Source organism: Symphalangus syndactylus, chromosome 5 (genome assembly GCF_028878055.3).
Source record: "Symphalangus syndactylus isolate Jambi chromosome 5, NHGRI_mSymSyn1-v2.1_pri, whole genome shotgun sequence".
NCBI lineage: Eukaryota > Metazoa > Chordata > Mammalia > Primates > Hylobatidae > Symphalangus > Symphalangus syndactylus.
In genome coordinates this window covers 88,694,924-88,711,233 of record NC_072427.2, presented here as the reverse complement: position 1 = coordinate 88,711,233, position 16,310 = coordinate 88,694,924, and the positions used below count along the sequence as shown (strand labels likewise).

Below are 16,310 nucleotides of genomic sequence, written 5' to 3'. Positions count from 1 at the left end.
TGCACACTGCAGGCCTCTCTAGCGATTGGAAGCTGCTCCTGAGCCCCAGGCCCGTGGCGTTCCCCCACACCTAGCCCACCTCCCAAATGACAACTCCCTGCCACCCTTGCAGGGACCCCTCCCCCGCCTCCTCCTGCCTCCTAGCCCGGCATGCCTCCTGCTGGGCTGAGCAGCCAGGACATCCCCCAACACCACTCCTGGACCTCACCTTGCCAACCACAGGCTGCTCCTGGGTCTTCCTGTCTCCTGCATCTGGGAACACCCCCACCCACACCTGGCTTCGGTGGAACAGTCAGCTGCAGTGCTAAGCCAGGCCACTCTGCCCGTGGCCCCTTCAGTGCCTTGGCCTGGAGGAAGCCCCATGTGCTGGGAAGTTGTGGCAGGCAGGGCCTGCAACCTGCAAACCTCCCAGCTTCTCGCAGGACATGGCTGCAGTGGGGACTTTCCCAAATTCCCAGGTGAGTTCAGCTGATGGGGCCAACCTGTTTGTCTTTATGATCCCAGTGTTGTCACAGGCCCAGGACTGCCTGTCCAGGCCCAGGGAGGAGTCGCTGGGCCCCAGAATAGCCCCTGCAGGAGGTGAGCAATTACCTGGGCAAACAAAGAGAGTGCAGGTGTGCCAGGCAACTCACACACCTGACCTCAAACAGACACCACAGAGTTCAGGGGACCTCAGGGGGCCACCCACTTATTGGAAAACTACATTATATTCATAATGATCACTTTATTTATTGAGCTCTTATTATGTGCCATCCACTGTGTGCCTATGTATTTTGCTTGTAATAATTCATTAATTCTCACAGCCACCCACGAAGAAAGCACTTTCACCCCCACCTTCCAGGTCAGGAAGCTGTTCCGAAAGGTCAAGTCACTGGCCTGGTGTCACTCAGTAAATTGAGACGTCCACTCCGTGGCCCCCTCTCTGTCCCTAGCGCATTGCTTAACCTCTGCTTTTCTAGGGTGGATTGGATTTTGGAGATTGACAAGTGCTGGCAGAGCCAAGGGAAGGGAGTGACCCAGCCAGAGGCTACGCTGTGAGTTCCGCAGCAGGTGCGGCTCTCCAGCAACGAGCCCAAAGCCTGGCCATGCGGGTCCTAAGCTCACCCTGGAGGCAAAAATCCAATGAAGAGTCTCCAGCCATTCCAGTCGGGTTCTCTGGGGTCTGTCTGTCTCTGCTGCTGGGCTGAGCAGTACAGAGGACTCAGGGCTGCCCTCAGGACAATGCAATCCCAGGAAGGCTGCCCGCCTCACACACACACACACACACACACACAAACACACACACACACACAGCATGTGCAGCATGCTGGGTACACACACAAGGTGCGAGGTCAAAGCCAAGCCAAGGGTGGTGGGGAGAGGATGGGCTTCTGTAGCCTTCAACACCCACCTCAAAAGCCACAGAGCATGCAAAGGACCAGACACAAGGAAAGCCCCCTCCCCCCAGGCACCTTCCAGAAGGCACAGGTCAGGCAGATGGTGATGGCAGAGGAATGTATCAGGGGAAGCTGAGGTATAAAGGACCTTCAACAAGTTTGGTGACAAGGGAAGAGGACAAAGTGGGACTGTGCTAGCGCAGCATGTTGATGAGGAGAGTTTTTAAGGGTGGAAAGTTCTGAGCAACCATGAGGGTGGAAAAGGAGGCCAGTGATAAAAATGCCATGCGTGAGTTGTGTCCCCAAATGATATGTCGCAGTCCTAACCCCGGTGCCTGTGAATGGGACCTTATTTGGAAAGAGGGTCCTAGAAACGAATCAAATTAAGATATGGTCACGATGGGTTAGGGTGGGCCCTAAGTCCCATAACACTGGTGTCCCTGTAGGAGGGAAGTTTGGACACAGACCTGAGTAGAGGGAGGATGAAGTGAGGAGGCACACAGGAGCGGGTGGGCCAAGGCCAACGCAGGGATGTAGTGATGCAGCCACCAGCCACGGAATCCCAGGACCACGGGCCACTGACAGACGTGGGAGAGACGCAAGGAACTGTCCTTCCCCAGAGCCTTCAGACGGAACACAGCCCCACACACACCTTGATTTCAGACGTCTGGTCTCCAGAACCATGAGAAAAAAAATAGCTGTTGTTGAATTCACCCAGTTTGTAAAATTTGTGGCACCAGCCATGGGACACTCATGCAGAGGGTGACCTGCTTGGCTCCAATTTCTCAGAGTTTGGCACAAAATCAGCCACAACCCTGATGCAGGGTTGCAGGGATGCAGCCTACCCCTTCCTTTCCGCACTCTTCCCTGGGACGGCAGGGATCCGAGGAATTCCTCTAGGGGCCTGGCTGCAGGAGAGTCCCCGCTCCAAGGCCCAAAGGAGGCAGGTGGGAGTGTGTGAACAGGACAGGAAACGCGGAGCAGGAACGTGCATAGTATGGAGGAGCCCCCAGGCCTGCCTACCGTCTCAACACCAGCATTTGGATTCCACTGGGAAGGAAAACAAGAAGACTGAAAAAGACAGAGAGGAGCAGGAGAGTGTGCAAGGGACAGTCTCTGTCTTCCGCATTGGCTGTTTGCCAGAGCATGGCCTGTTGGCACCCCTCGCTTGTTCATAGGTGACTGGCAACATAGCCATAAATCCACCTGTGCCAGTTCATGAATCAACAAAGGGCAAGAGATGACCCTGCTTCAGCCACGGAGGCCGGTGCTCAGACTCCAGCCGGCTGGAGGCTCCCAGACTGCTGGACACAGCAAAAGGCTCCCAGGCAGGCAAATGGGCTTGGGTTTCTAAGACCAACACAGAAATGCCCAGGTACACTATGCTGCTTTTCTCTGGAGAAGAGAGAACGTCACTTTCACCAAGTTACTATTTCTTCCTTTTAAAATTTGATTGTTATAACATTGTTTTAAAAGTCAAGTAGTGCTGCAAGGCTTGTGATAATAAACAGTTGTTATCACTGCACCTCTTCCCACCTCCAGCTCCCTCCCCTGTGAGTCATCTGCCTTCAAGTCTCTCAGCTGTTTCTCTTGACCTTGACCTTCATACTTCTAACATTATTACAATACTATTCCTTTCGGTTCTCACTTACACCACCACCTCCCACACACTCCCACCTATTCCACCTACCCAGCATCTTCACAACTTACACAATTACACAATTCGCAACCTTTGGCCAAGTCAATATTTAGTTCTGATATTACTATGACCACCATAAATGTTGTCACAACTAAACCACTTAGGGAACTAGGATGGTCTTTTCTTTTTAGTGCAACTTTTTGTTTTTCCTGGGGTTAACTATTGCCTTATTTTTTCATAAACTTAATTTTTTTGTCTACTACTTACCAATTATCCCCCCCCCCCAATTTTCTGATAGGCCTATAAAAGTCCTCTCATCAAAGTTAAACATACTAAGTAATCATTCTTTTGTTGTTGCTTTGTTGTTGTTTGTCCTTCCCCTTGGAGACATCCCCTCCAGAGCTCTCTGTCCTCCTATTTGTATCTGGGCTGGCTGACCTCTTGGCTTGTGGCACAGCTCCCCCCTGAAAGTTCCCTTCAACTTCAGTGAGAACTCCTTCGTATTTTTCTGGTGCTAAATCTAATGTGTCCTGTCCCTCACATCTTTCTCTTTTGGGGTTTACTTCCTTGTGCAAGTGACACCCATACCACAGGAACTTCCGGAGAAAGAATGCATGTGAGGTTCAATGATTTAATCTTGCATGCCTTCAAACATCTTTGTTCTACCCTTACACTTGATTTTTCATTTATTATTTGAAAATGTGGCTTGCCTTTTCAGTAAGGAAATTCATGTCCTGCAGGTCTGTATTGTTTTGTTTTGCCTTTTGACATCTTTCTCCTCTTTCTGCTCACTCTGAGTGCCAACTCCAGAGCTGGTCTGGCTCAATTTCTCTATAGTGTGCACTTCCTGAGTTCTCTTTAGTGAGGTGGATGAGTCATCTAGCCAGGTGGATAATGAGGAAGTCTCAGGGACTAAGTGTCTCTGACAATACATTCAGCCACTATTTCAGTGTGAAGCCAGCCCCTCATCCCCACCTTCAGAGACCCCTGGTGCCTCAGATTCCTCGGCCATTCTGGAGCTGCTGTGCCCGTGGCTTGTGTAGTTGGAGATCATTTTGGCAATCAGTGCTGCTTCAGCTTTCACTGTTCTGCCGTGCCAGCGCATCACCAGGGATCACCTTTGGCTGCATGAACCAGAACCCTGTTCCAGGGCTCAACCAAACAGCACTTTAATTTTCTTACCCAAGCAAGCAGTCCTGGCTTGCACAGCCTCCCCAGGATGTCACTAGGACCCCAAGCTCCTTCTGTCTCGCTGCTCTGACATCCTGTGTCACTTTCTTCCTCATGGAGGCTTCCTGGTCACAAGACACCCACTCCACCTCCAGTCTATTGTTCACAATCCAAGGAGATGGAAGGAAAGAAATGATGAGGAACCAGGATGGCTGCAATGTCAGCAATAGTATTTCCCAGGATCTCTGGCAGATTTTGGTGGGGGGGGGTTGTTTGTTTGTTTTTTGGGGTTTTTTGTTTTGTTTTGTTTTTGAGGCAGGGTCTCACTCTGTCACCCAGGCTGGCTGGAGTGCAATGGTGCAATCCTGGCTCACTGCAGCCTTGACCTCCCAGACTCAAGCAATCCTCCCATCTCAGCCTCCTGAGTAGCTGGGACTGCAGACACCCACCACCATACCTGGCTAAATTTGTTTTTTTTTTTTATAGAGACAGGTTTCACTACGTTGCCCAGGCTGATCTTGAACTCCTCGGCTCAAGCAATCCAAGCTGGTGAGAACGTGAAGCCAGTGAAGCTCACACAAGTCACCAACAAGAACGCGAGATGCAATAGCCACTTTGGAAAATAGGTGGGCAGTTTCTTATAAAGTTAAACAGATACTTAATGAATGACCCAGCAATCCTAATCCTGGGTATTTACCCAAAAAGTAAAAACTAGTGATCAGGGCAGGCATGGTGGCTCACACCTGTAATCCTAGCACTTTGGGAAGCTGAGGTGGGCGGATCTCTTGAGGTCAGGAGTTCAAGGCCAGCCTGGCCAACGTGGCAAAACCCCGTCTCTACTAAAAATACAAAAATTAGCCGGGTGTGGTGGTGTACACCTGTAGTCACAGCTACTCGGGAGGCGGAGAGAGGAAAATTGCTTGAACCTAGGAGGCGGAAGTTGCAGTGAGCCAAGATCACACCATAGCACTCCAGCCTGGGCAACAGAGCAAGACTATGTCTCAAAAACAAAAACGAACACAAACAAACAAAACTTAGAGATCACAGAAAAACTAGGAGACAAATGTTTCTGGCAGCTTATTCATAATTGTTCCAAACTGGAGACAACCCAAATATCCACCAGCTGGGACATGGATAAGCAAACTGTGGGGAACCCCAACAGCAGATATTATTGTTCAGCAACAAGGAACCATCTACTGACACAGCGACATGGATGAATCTCAGACGTGCTACGCTGAGTGAAAGATGCCAGACACCAAAAGCTACACACTGAGATCCCATGGAGAGGACATTCTGGAAAAGGCAAAACTGTAGAGACAGGGAACAAATTGGTGGTTGCAGGGGCTGACAGTGGGAGCAGGGAACTGGCTGCCAAGGAGCGTGGGGGTGGTGTGGGGGTGATATAGATACGGTCTATGTTTGGCTATGGTGGTGGTTACACAACTGTGACCACTTTGTCAAACTCATAGAACTTTGTCAAAACTCATAGAACTGTACACTAAAACAATGAGTTTGACTGTATGTTGATTATAGAACTCTCTCTTTTTTTTAATAGGGTCTCATTCTATTGCTTGTCACCCAGCTCAAGCAATCCTCCCACCCCAGACATCCTGGTAGCTAGGACCTACAGGCATGTGCCACTATGCCCAGCTAGTTTTAATTTTTTTGTAGAGATGAGGTCTTGCTATGTTGTCCAGACTGGTCTCAAACTCCTGGCCTCAAATGATCCTCTCACCTCAGCCTCCTAAATTGCGGGAATTGCAGGCATGAGCCACCTCGCCAGCCTATATCTCAATAAGCCTGACTTTTAAAAGGTTTCAGGCTGGATGCGGTGGCTCACAAGACCAGCCTGGGCAACATGGGGAGCCCCCATATCCACAAAATGTTTTTAAACTATTAGCCGGGCATGGTGGTATGCACCTGTAGACCCAGATACTAGAGAGGCTGAGGCAGGAGGATCACTTGAGCCCAGGGTTTTGAGGCCACAGTGAGCCATGATCGTGCAACTACACCCCAGCCTGGATGACAGAGCAAGACCCTGTCTCTAAAAAATAAAGGGAAAATAAAATTGTAAAAGGTTTCAATCAACAAACTTGTAGAATGCTGCATACCACACCCCTATTTATTGACACCCTGATCATGTGAGCTTAGTCAAGGCCCTGAAAAGTCCTGCAGTTCGTTTAACCAAGAGTATTATCCTTCAAGCCTTTTTCCGAGTGACAACAAAAAGGAACCATCTTGATGTGTTGGCAAGAATCAAGCAAGATGATCTGGCATGTCTCCCTGCACACAAATAGTCTGTGACTGTAAAGTGGTTTGGGCCAATGGCCTCCCTGAAGGAGGCTCTGGGAAGTGGGAATCAGACCTTGTCTTTAGGTTTCTTTGCGGAGAGCCGCCTCCTCTCCTCATTCACGTGCTGACTCAGGTCTTCTCCAGCCCAGGAAACATGGAAGGAGGGAGCAGACCACATGTCTGTCCACACCCTTGGAAAACAGTGGCTCCCACAAAGGGAGAGAGGCTGAGCCCCAGCCCTGTGGATGGTTGCTGCCCAGCGCTGGGAGGCTGCTGGCAGACACGCCCTGGGAGGCTAGTGGCAGCCAAGGGACCAGACTCTCTCAGCCCATGGCCCCGCCATCAAGGCCGTCACTGGTGTGTCACTTCCTCATGGGCTAAGCACTGCTCATCCATTTCTAGTTTGGCCTTCACAAGTGCCCCTTCAAGCAGTGTGGCGTCATGTCCATGTGTCATGACGTGTGGCAAAGTCGCTCACCACCCACCAACAGGCCTCCCAGGGGTCAGGAGCCCAGTACCAGATGGGGCAGAACCATCTTTCCCAAGGTCTGGGCCGTCTGTCCTTAGAGTCAGAGCAGGGCAGGGCCCAAACCCTCGAGTCACTTCCCATTTCCACACCCTTCCAGGTGTTTAGGGAGACAGCTGCAACTCAGCCCCCCGGGGAAGCATTCACCAGGAACACTCCAGCAGGAAAGGAGGGCGGCCAGCCAGCGTGTGGTGCCTTCTCCTCCAGCTCCACTAGCAGCAAATCGTGTTGGCCTCGTCCCTCCCTCTGCCTCACCCCCAGCCTCCTGCTGCCCAGTCCAGATGCTAAAAATAGCCCCAACCTGCATTCAGGATCCAGCACATCATACCTTCCACACCAGGCATCTGCGCAGTTGACAGTGGAGGTCACTGTGACTCCACCGCCTCCCCAATACAGCCTTCCACCCGCCATGGCAGAGGGAGCCCACAAAACCAGAGGGTGGGTGCAAGAACTCGCGCCCTCTCCAAACGCTTTGCAGAGGTAGGCCGGGCGGCCAGTGGTTGCACCTGAGGCCCAGGAGAGGAACTGACCTCACTGGCTTTGTAAACGCCATGATATTCAAGTTCTCATGTTTCCTGTTTCTGAGCAAGCCAAATCAATGTCAACATACATGAAATACATCTACGAATGTGGTCTGCAAAGAGATTCTTTATTTTGCAAGACAAGTCCATAGCAAGCAAATCTTTTGAGTCCTGAAAATATATTGTTTTTCAAAATTCCGAGTGACATGCAACTATTTCATAAACCGGAGCACGTGATTGGGTGTACTATTACCCCTTCCTCTAGGTGGTATTTCAAAGGATACGTATTTCCCCCACCCTTCATGAATTAACTCCTTGTTTGACTTTCCTAGGGCGGCAGTCACAAGATACCACAGACTGGGTGGCTGAAAACACAGAAATGCGTGCTTTGGCAGTTCTGGAAGCTATCATAGAATCCTGAAATCAAGGCGTGTCCCGGATGTCTCCAGGCCTGTCCCTGCTCCTGGTGTCAGCTGGCACTGCCAGGCGTCCCTTGGCTTGTAAGGGCGTCACTCCCGTCCCAGGCCGTCTTGTCCCTGCCCCTTTACTTCACCTTCCCTCAGTGTGTGTCTATGTCTGTATCCAAATTTCTCCTTTTTGAAAGGACACCGGTCATACCGGTGGGGTCATACTAGGGTCCCTGCTAATGACCTCATTTTAATCAGATTACTCTGTAAAGGTCTTATTTCCAAGCACAGTCACATTCACATTCTACGGGACTGGGGATCAGGACCCCAACATACCTGTTTTGGGGGGACACAATTCAACCCTAACACTCACATTTTCTAATAGAAGAGGAGGGGGAGGGAAGGAGGGAAGGGGGAAGGGGGCGGAGACCTGGGCAGGAGGGAGGGGGAAGCCAGCCTGCCGCCCTGCGCACTGTGGCTGTGTTTCTGTGCGTTGTGCTTTTGTTCTGCAGGCTGGGCGGGCATCCAGGCTCACCCAGAGGGGAGGGGGACCTCCAGGGGGAGGGGAGCACTCAGGGGATCAGGGGAGGAGAGTGTGGGCCAGGTGACCTGCCAGGCGAGAGAAAGTCGGGGAACCTGGACAGCATTTGCGGACAGCATGACAGCAGCCGCTCGCTCCCCTCTGAGACCCAGCCCCCAGCAAGCGGACCTCTGGCCCCAGGTCTGGGAGCGGCATGGAAGTGGACGTTGGCTCTGCCTCCCTGGCAGCACCCCACCTCCCTTTGTCTCTCCAGCCAGAGGTGGGCCTGTGGGGATGCTAATCTCAGAGCCATTTCTCCATCTAAGGTTGCTAGAAATTCAGCAAACAAAAGATAGACTTAGAAAACAAAAAAATTAAAAAAAAAAATAATATGGCCAGTTAAATGTGAGTTTCAATTTCCAATAAATAAATGTTGCCTAGGATATACTTATATCAAAAGTTATGTGTCACTTACCTAGCTTTCGCATTTCGCTGGGCGTCCTAAATTCTATTTGGTAACCGACTGCCACCAGACATGCTGTTTACTTCTCTATCGTCACGCAGCCAGTTGCCACATTCAACACAGCACTGCAAACATTGCCAGTGGATCCTGACTTCCTCGTGGACCCTACTGTGTCGGGAAAAACAAACAAACGATCCCTGGAAGGAAACACCACGAGTTGTTAGTAGTGCCTGTCTCTGATTGGTGGGCATATGGGTGGTTTTCAATTTTTTGTCTTTAATTTTTTTTTTTTTTTTTAGACTGAGTCTCACTCTGTTGCCCAGGCTGGAATGCAGTGGCATGATCTCAGCTCACTGCAACCTCTGCCTCCCGGGTTCAAGGGATTCCCCTGCCTCAGCCTCCCAAGCGACTGGGATTATAGATGTGTGCCATCATGCCCAGCTAATTTTTGTATTTTTGGTAAAGATGGTGTTTTGCCATGTTGGCCAGGCTGGTCTTGAACTCCTGACCTCAGGAGATCTGCCTGCTTTGGGCACCCAAAGTGCTAGGATTATAGGCGTCAGCCACAGCACCTGGCTTGTCTTTAATTTTTTGTTTATACTTTTCTATACCTTCTAATTGTTGTCAACCAACACGTATATCCCAGAAAATGTTCTAATGATTAAAATAAAACAATTGCCCTTTCCTCCTTGGAGCCCTGTCCACAAGAGCAGCTTCTGCAGATGTGGGAAGGAGGAGAAGACTTCGTACCTGGGTCCCAGGCCACATGAATAATTAACCCTGTCTAGGGAGCCTTGGGGGTCTGATGAGGCCAGGGCTTGACGGAAAGCAGCAGAGCATGCCAGGATCCATGCTTGTCGGTACCAGGGTCCCTGGAAATGGTCCCCAATGGGGGAGGAACCAGTAGCCATCGCCCTCAACCCCCAGCCACCGCCCCCCGCCATGTGAGCGAGGTGGCATCTGGTTTTCCACACACACCTCCCCATGTCGCTGGACACAGGCAAGGCCACCCAACCCCCAAGTCAGAGTCACCTGGACAGACGGACACCAGGCACCTTAGCACTTCCATGGCCAGAGGCCTCCTGAGGTGGGAACCGAGTCCTAGCCCATCCCAGGCCATCCCCTCCAGGACCTTCCTGGGGGAACAGGGAGACCAGGCTTAGAGGAAGGTTCCACACCCCAGGTCCAGACAGGGGTGAGGGGGAAGAGGGGTGAGCACCTGTGTTAGGCACTTTGAACTCTCCAGGTCAGATGACTGCATCCAGCTGAGACTCCTGGCCTCACCTCCAGCGTGGAATGAGCAGCCGGTCCTGTCCCATCCACCCCTCCAGTGCTGCAGAACAGAACGGGAACGGCAAGTCCCCATGTGCTGTCTCCCTGCCTTTCTACAGCACCGGTGGCACAAATGCTGGGGACAGTGCCGGCCTCACTCACAGGAGGGCTGCTGGGCCGGCTCCGAGGCTCCCACCAGACCCCACAGGCGAGTGGAGAACTCTCCTCAGGAGTGAGGGGCGGTGCCCCGCAGAGGGGCCTCCACATCTTTGGCAAGTTGCATGCCCACTTAAAAGAAACCCGGGAGAGGAAGGCCCCTACTGTTTCCTTCTTCTAAGGATGTCAGCCCCAAGGACACCTTGGAGGCTTCTCCTCCCAGGCTCTCTGTTTATAGATAAGGACACTGAGGCACAGAAAAGCTGGGTGACTTCCGAGGGTCACAGAGCGGCATTGTAAAAACAAGCCTCTGTGGGATCTCCCAGCTCCGGTTTCCCTCCCACCTGGAGCGGCTCCTCGCTCCTCGTCCTCTCTCCCCTCTCTCCTCTTTCCACCCCTCCCGTGTCCTGGAGCAGACAGGTCCCACGTGTCTCCTGTGCTGAGAGGAGGAGGGGGCAGGAGAGGAAGAGAGGGGTGCAGGGCACGGGGAAGGTGCCCTCCAACCCCAGGAGCTCACGAGTCCGTTCAAGAGCGCCCTTTCACCGGGCCCCATGGCTTCCGAAGAGTGGCTGTGATGGGAGCGGTGACTGGAAAGTTTTGGGTGCCAGTTTCTGAGTTGGGACATTTTACGTGAGTGGATTGTGCGGTTGGCAGGTGGGGCTGCCTGCCCGGTGCCCACAAAACTCAGGCGGAGGTTGCTGCTGACAAGGAACTCAGGGAAACCCAAAATTCACAGGAGATAAAACAGCTGCTAAATAAGCTCTGTTGTGTCTATAGGATGGAATTCTACCAAAAGTCACGCTGCAGAAGAACCTTCACCGACGTACGAAAGCATTGAGCACTGTTACTGAAACAAAAACGGAGATGACGAGGTGGGACGTAGATTACGACACCCATTTATCTAAAAGGAACAGAATATGAATTCATCTGCATAGACAAGAATCTGCAAAATGTTAATTTGTAGAAAGGGAGGAGTTTTTTCCATGCATTTCCCAGTTTCTCTACAATGAGCAAACACTACTTTTTTTTTTTAATCATTAAAACGACACTTTTTAATGGAAGAGAGGAGACTACCCACCCATGTACAAAGGACTGCGAACAGGTCTGAAAGTGAATTCAGGTGACCTGTGTTGAATGCCTCGGAAGAATCTTGAATCTAACCAGGGCCTGTTGCAAGTTTCCTGACCACTGTTTAGCAGCAAGTGCAGACCTCAGGGAGAGCAGGAGTGAGTGGCACATCCACTCCTGAACCAGGCCCTTTAAAATGGGACTATCACCAAGAAGAAGGGCAGCCAGGTTCTGGAAGGACTGGTCTCTGCAGCAGGCAGCCTGTGTCATGCCTCCGTCCGTGGTCTCTGCGGTGGACAGTCTGTGTCATGCCTCCGTCCATGGCCCCTGCAGCGGACAGTTTGTGTCACGCCTCCATCTGTGGTCTCTGCAGTGGACAGTCTGTGTGACGCCTCCGTCCGTGGTTTTTGCAGTGGACAGTCTGTGTCATGCCTCCGTCCATGGCCCCTGCAGCAGACAGCTTGTGTCACGCCTCCATCTGTGGTCTCTGCAGTGGACAGTCTGTGTGACGCCTCCGTCTGTGGTTTTTGCAGTGGACGGTCTGTGTCATGCCTCCGTCCATGTCTTCCAGCAACACCACCTCTGCTTTGCACAATCACTCCACCTCCCCACACACCCTGCCCCTGCTTTATATGCACACAGCACACACCTGTGCACATGCAAACATCTGCTTTCACACATGTACACACTCACTGAGGTGAACAGGCACACTCAGGCACACACACACTCACATTTGGTACATGCAGCTCCTGAGGGGCAAGGCTGACCTCCTTCTCAGGAACAGACACAAGACTGAGGGCTGAGTCACTCAGACACTTTGCCCCTCGGGCCCCACGGATTGATTTAGGGGTGAACTGTGAATCCCTGTGAGATTCCTTGCTGCCACGCATTCCTGCTGATGAGAAACAAAGCAAAGTCTTTGAGGGATGCTGGACGAGGCAGGAGTTTGTAATAAAAGAGCTGTGAGAGGAGAAGCCCCTTTGCCACCTGCCCTCCTTTCTGCATTGGATGTTGTCCTCAATGGACATGATGCCTGGAGCCCCTGCAGCCATCTTGCCTCCATGGGGCAAGCCAGGAAAACCTCACCAACTTAATGGCTTCCCTCCAGCCTTTCCAAAGCCTTGCTCTGGCCTCAGAGAGTCAGGAATTCTGTCACTTAAGGCCCAGAGCACCCTGCTGCTCCCTTCACTCCAGAACCAGAGCCACATGGCTAACAGGCAAAGGGTCAGGAACATAGCTCGCGTTTTCTGCTCTCTGCGCTTGGTCATTCTGCATAGAATTTGGCTCCAAGGCCTGGCCTGACACCTTCGCACCAAGGTGCCGTAAATGAAACCTTTACTCCTGAGACTTCCTCACCTCTGCATTCCCACGGATCCGGATCCGCAATCTTCTATTTGTAAAATGATTCCCAGTTGTCACGGAGACCAGGGCACCGCGGTGGAGCTGGAATGTTAGGCGGGGTCCAAGGTTCAGTCCTGGGGGTAGGGAGTGGGGCAGGCGGCTTCACTGGGCCCTTTATCTGCCTGATTCTCATCTTTCTTACACAATAGTCTACTCATTATTCCTTCCCTAAGGGCCAGGACACAGGCCTGCCCGGGGTCACAGTCCCTGTCTTTACAAGTCATCTCCTTCTGGCTCCTGGGTGTGCCTGAGCTCAAGGGAGCCTCCAAGCAAACTCGGCAGGGGGTGTCCCCAGGGCAGAGGTGGGGCCCTGGCTCAGCACCCCCAGAACTCACAAGGTGGGGGCGGGGGATCCTGCACCTGACCTTCACCTTCGTGTGGATCAGATCAGAGCAGAAGTTCTATATCTGGAACCGTCAGACCTGCTGACCTCCAGTCAATGGCAGAGGCCGGAAGGCAGGCAGAAATACAAGATGCAGCTCTTGTTACGCCTCCTGCACAGACCAACCTAGTTTTGGCTCCACACAGCCGCTCACACTTTCACTCAACACGTGTTTCCGAGCCTCTTCTATGTGCCTTTTCTCTATCATCAGGTGGGGGCCCCTGCGGTGGGCAGCATAATGGCCGCCGCAAAGATGCCAAATCTTATCCCCAGAGCTTCCGCAGAGATCTTGCAGATGTGATTCAAGTGAGGATCTTGAGAGGGGAGATTCTCCTCAGTCAGCTGGGGGGTCCAGTGTCATCCCAGGGTCCTTATGAGAGGGAGGAAGCGAGGTGGAGGAGGCGATGCAAGGATGAAGCAAAGGTCGGAGTGATGTGGTCTGCTGCGGGGACCCTGAGGCATGCAGGCGGCCTCTGGAAGCTGAAAAGGCAGGAAGGCAGCTTCTCCCCTGAGCCTCCAGAAGAACCTGGCCCTGCTGACCGTGGCCCAGGAGCCCCTTCCCCCATTGGGGCCTGGAGAAGGAAGAAATGACTGTTCACAGATTTTACCCCACAAGACCCATTTCAGCATTCTGATTTTGAGAACCATAAGATAGTGTGTGTTGTTTAAGGCTCCAAGTCTGTGGATATTCATTACAGCAGCCTTGGGAAACTGACACGGCCTCCCCCTAATCCTCCCTCCCACCCCCACCTACACCTGAACCCTCCCCTTGCTCCTCTCTGCCGATTCACAGGGATTCACACTCTTCCTACTTGCAGCTGTGACATGGGAAACGTCCTCCACCAGGCCTTCTCTCACAGTGCGGCCTCTGCACACAGATTATCCACCTGTAGACCTGGATGGGACCCTCGAGGCTCCCTACTCTGACCATCTGGTTTTATCGCTGAGGAACCAGAAGCCGAGGCAGGTAAATTGGTGCAGCCTAAACGCCTCCATCCCTCCAAGTGCCCACAACTTAGATGTCCACGACAGCAACTCTGGCCTACTGCAAAGACCCAGCCCAGAGAAACGAGGTGCCACTGTATGTCTGAAAAGGGGGTCCTCGGCCTCACTAGGGAGCGTCTTCCTCCCTCAGGGCCTTGACGGTGAAGAGCAGGCTGTTTCCCTCTTCAGGACCCCAAAAGCCACCTGCCCATAGGAAGAGGGTCGAGAGGCTCATCTGGAATCCCTCCTCACTGCACGGAGGACCTGACCCTGTTCCCGTCACTGGTTCTGAATCCATCAGCCCAACAAGACAGATCTCTCCAGCAAGTTCTATAAAACACAACCATAGCCAGGCCTGGAGTTAGCCCCAGATAAAGGGTTCATCACGGAGTCAAAGCTTTCAAAGCTTCCTTCACATTGGGAAGAGGCCGATGTGTGGACATATGCTTCCATTTCTCTTGGGTATAAACCCAGGAGTGGAATGGCTGGGTCGTGCGGCAATTCTATGCTTAACTTAGTTGAGAGACAGGCACTGCAACCATTTTACATTTTCATGGATAGCATCCACGGGCTCCAATTTCTCCACATCTTCTCCAGCTCTTGCTATTGTCTGACTTTTTTGATTATAGACATCGCAGTGGGTGTGAGATGGCATCTCATTGTGGTTTGATTTGCATTTCCCTAACAACTAACAATAGTGAGCATCTTTTAATGAGCTTGTTGGCCATTTTTATATCTTAGTTGGAGAAAGCTGCAATGATTTTGAAAACAGGTAAACCTGGAGGCAACAGGGCGTTGGGATAACAGCTGAAACCCTGGAGGCAGGAGGCCCGGCTTTCCGTGTTTGTTCCAGCACTTAGCTGGTGGGCGATCTGAGTCAATAAAGACGTTCTGAGCTTCCTGGTGAGGAAAGCCAGAAAATAACACTAAAGCCCCTGGAGTGTCGAGGTGAACTTTTCCACTTACTCATAATGTAGGTCTAGTACCTGGCACCAAAAACCTGCTTCCTAAATAGCTATTGCTGTTTATTGTGAAGCAAATGAGGTTTAGGAGCGCTGGCAGTGACGAGGCTTATGTCCCAGTTTTCAGCAACTGCTCAGGTTGCTTTATTCTGAATCAACAGACAAGATCCCAAATCACAGACACCTGTACTCACTTTCTGTTGCTGCATAACAAGTTACCCCAAATACTGCCGCCTGCAACGTCCATTGATTGGCTCACAGTTTTGCAGCCCAGCAGGGCTGGATTCTCCACTCAGGGTTGGGAGGTAGAATTTGGAGGTCGGCCCAGCTGCATTCTTGTTGAGAGGCTCTACAGAGAGTCCATGATACAGTTTGGGCCTGTGTCCTCACCCAAATCTCATCTCAAATTGTAATCCCCATAATCTCCATGTGTGGAGGGAGGGACTTGGTGGGAGGTGACTGGATCATAGGGGCGGTTCCCCCATGCTGTTCTTGTGATAGTGAGTTCTCACAAGATCTGAGGGTTGTATAAGCGTTTGACAGTTTCTCCTTCACACACTCCTCTCTCTCCTGCCGCCTTTTGCTTTCCCTTCACCTTCCTCCATGATTGTAAGTTTCCTAAGGCCTCCCCAGCTATGTGGAACTGGGAGTCAATTAAACCTCTTTTTTTGTTGTTTTTTGAGACAGAGTCTCGCTCTGTTGCCCAGGCTGGAGTGCAGTGGTGCAATCTCAGCTCACTGCAACTTCCGCCTCCCGGTTTCAAGCGATTCTCCTGCCTCAGTCTACCTAGTAGCTGAGACTGCAGGCGGGCGCCACCATGCCCAGATAATTTTTGTATTTTTAGTAGAGATGGGGTTTCACCATGTTGGCCAGGCTGGTCTCAAACTCATGACCTCATGACCCACCCACCTCAGCCTCCCAAAGTGCTGGGATTACAGGCGTGAGCCACCACACCCAGGCCCTGTCCTGTCTTATTGAAGTCCCTTGCCAGAGCTACTGGCCCTCACCCTTCCCCAGTGCTGGCCCTTGTCCCTCACCCTTCTTCCCTCCTCTTTTTCCTCCTCAACATTCCCAATTCTCTACCACCATTTGTTACATCGATCTGCCCGGAACCTGCTGTGAAGAAAAAGACCTTTCTCTTGTTGGGAGGTGCCCTCTGTTGGAAATCTCC

At 51.9% G+C, this 16,310-nt stretch overlaps 1 protein-coding gene and 1 long non-coding RNA gene across 4 annotated transcripts; both read right to left on the bottom strand.

The window, feature by feature from the left end:
* Positions 1–8,952: 8,952 nt before the first annotated feature.
* Positions 8,953–10,895, bottom strand: LOC129481618 (putative uncharacterized protein encoded by LINC00479). The gene is given in 7 exon segments (XM_055276736.2): positions 8,953–9,111; positions 9,665–9,786; positions 10,134–10,196; positions 10,198–10,247; positions 10,349–10,411; positions 10,687–10,776; positions 10,886–10,895. Coding segments are annotated over 7 exon segments (516 nt in total). The 3' UTR covers positions 8,953–8,993.
* A 530-nt stretch (positions 10,896–11,425) lies between these two features.
* Positions 11,426–12,791, bottom strand: LOC134736732 (uncharacterized). Of its 3 annotated transcripts, none has more exons than XR_010120974.1 (3): positions 12,767–12,791; positions 12,178–12,302; positions 11,426–11,737 (listed from the first exon to the last, which is right to left on the bottom strand). It is a non-coding gene; the product is annotated as an uncharacterized lncRNA (long non-coding RNA). The 3 variants fall into 3 exon arrangements; XR_010120976.1 differs by lacking the exon at positions 11,426–11,737 and adding an exon at positions 11,792–11,897; XR_010120975.1 differs by lacking the exon at positions 11,426–11,737 and adding an exon at positions 11,801–11,897 and having other exon boundaries at positions 12,142–12,302.
* Between the last annotated feature and the right edge of the window lie 3,519 nt (positions 12,792–16,310).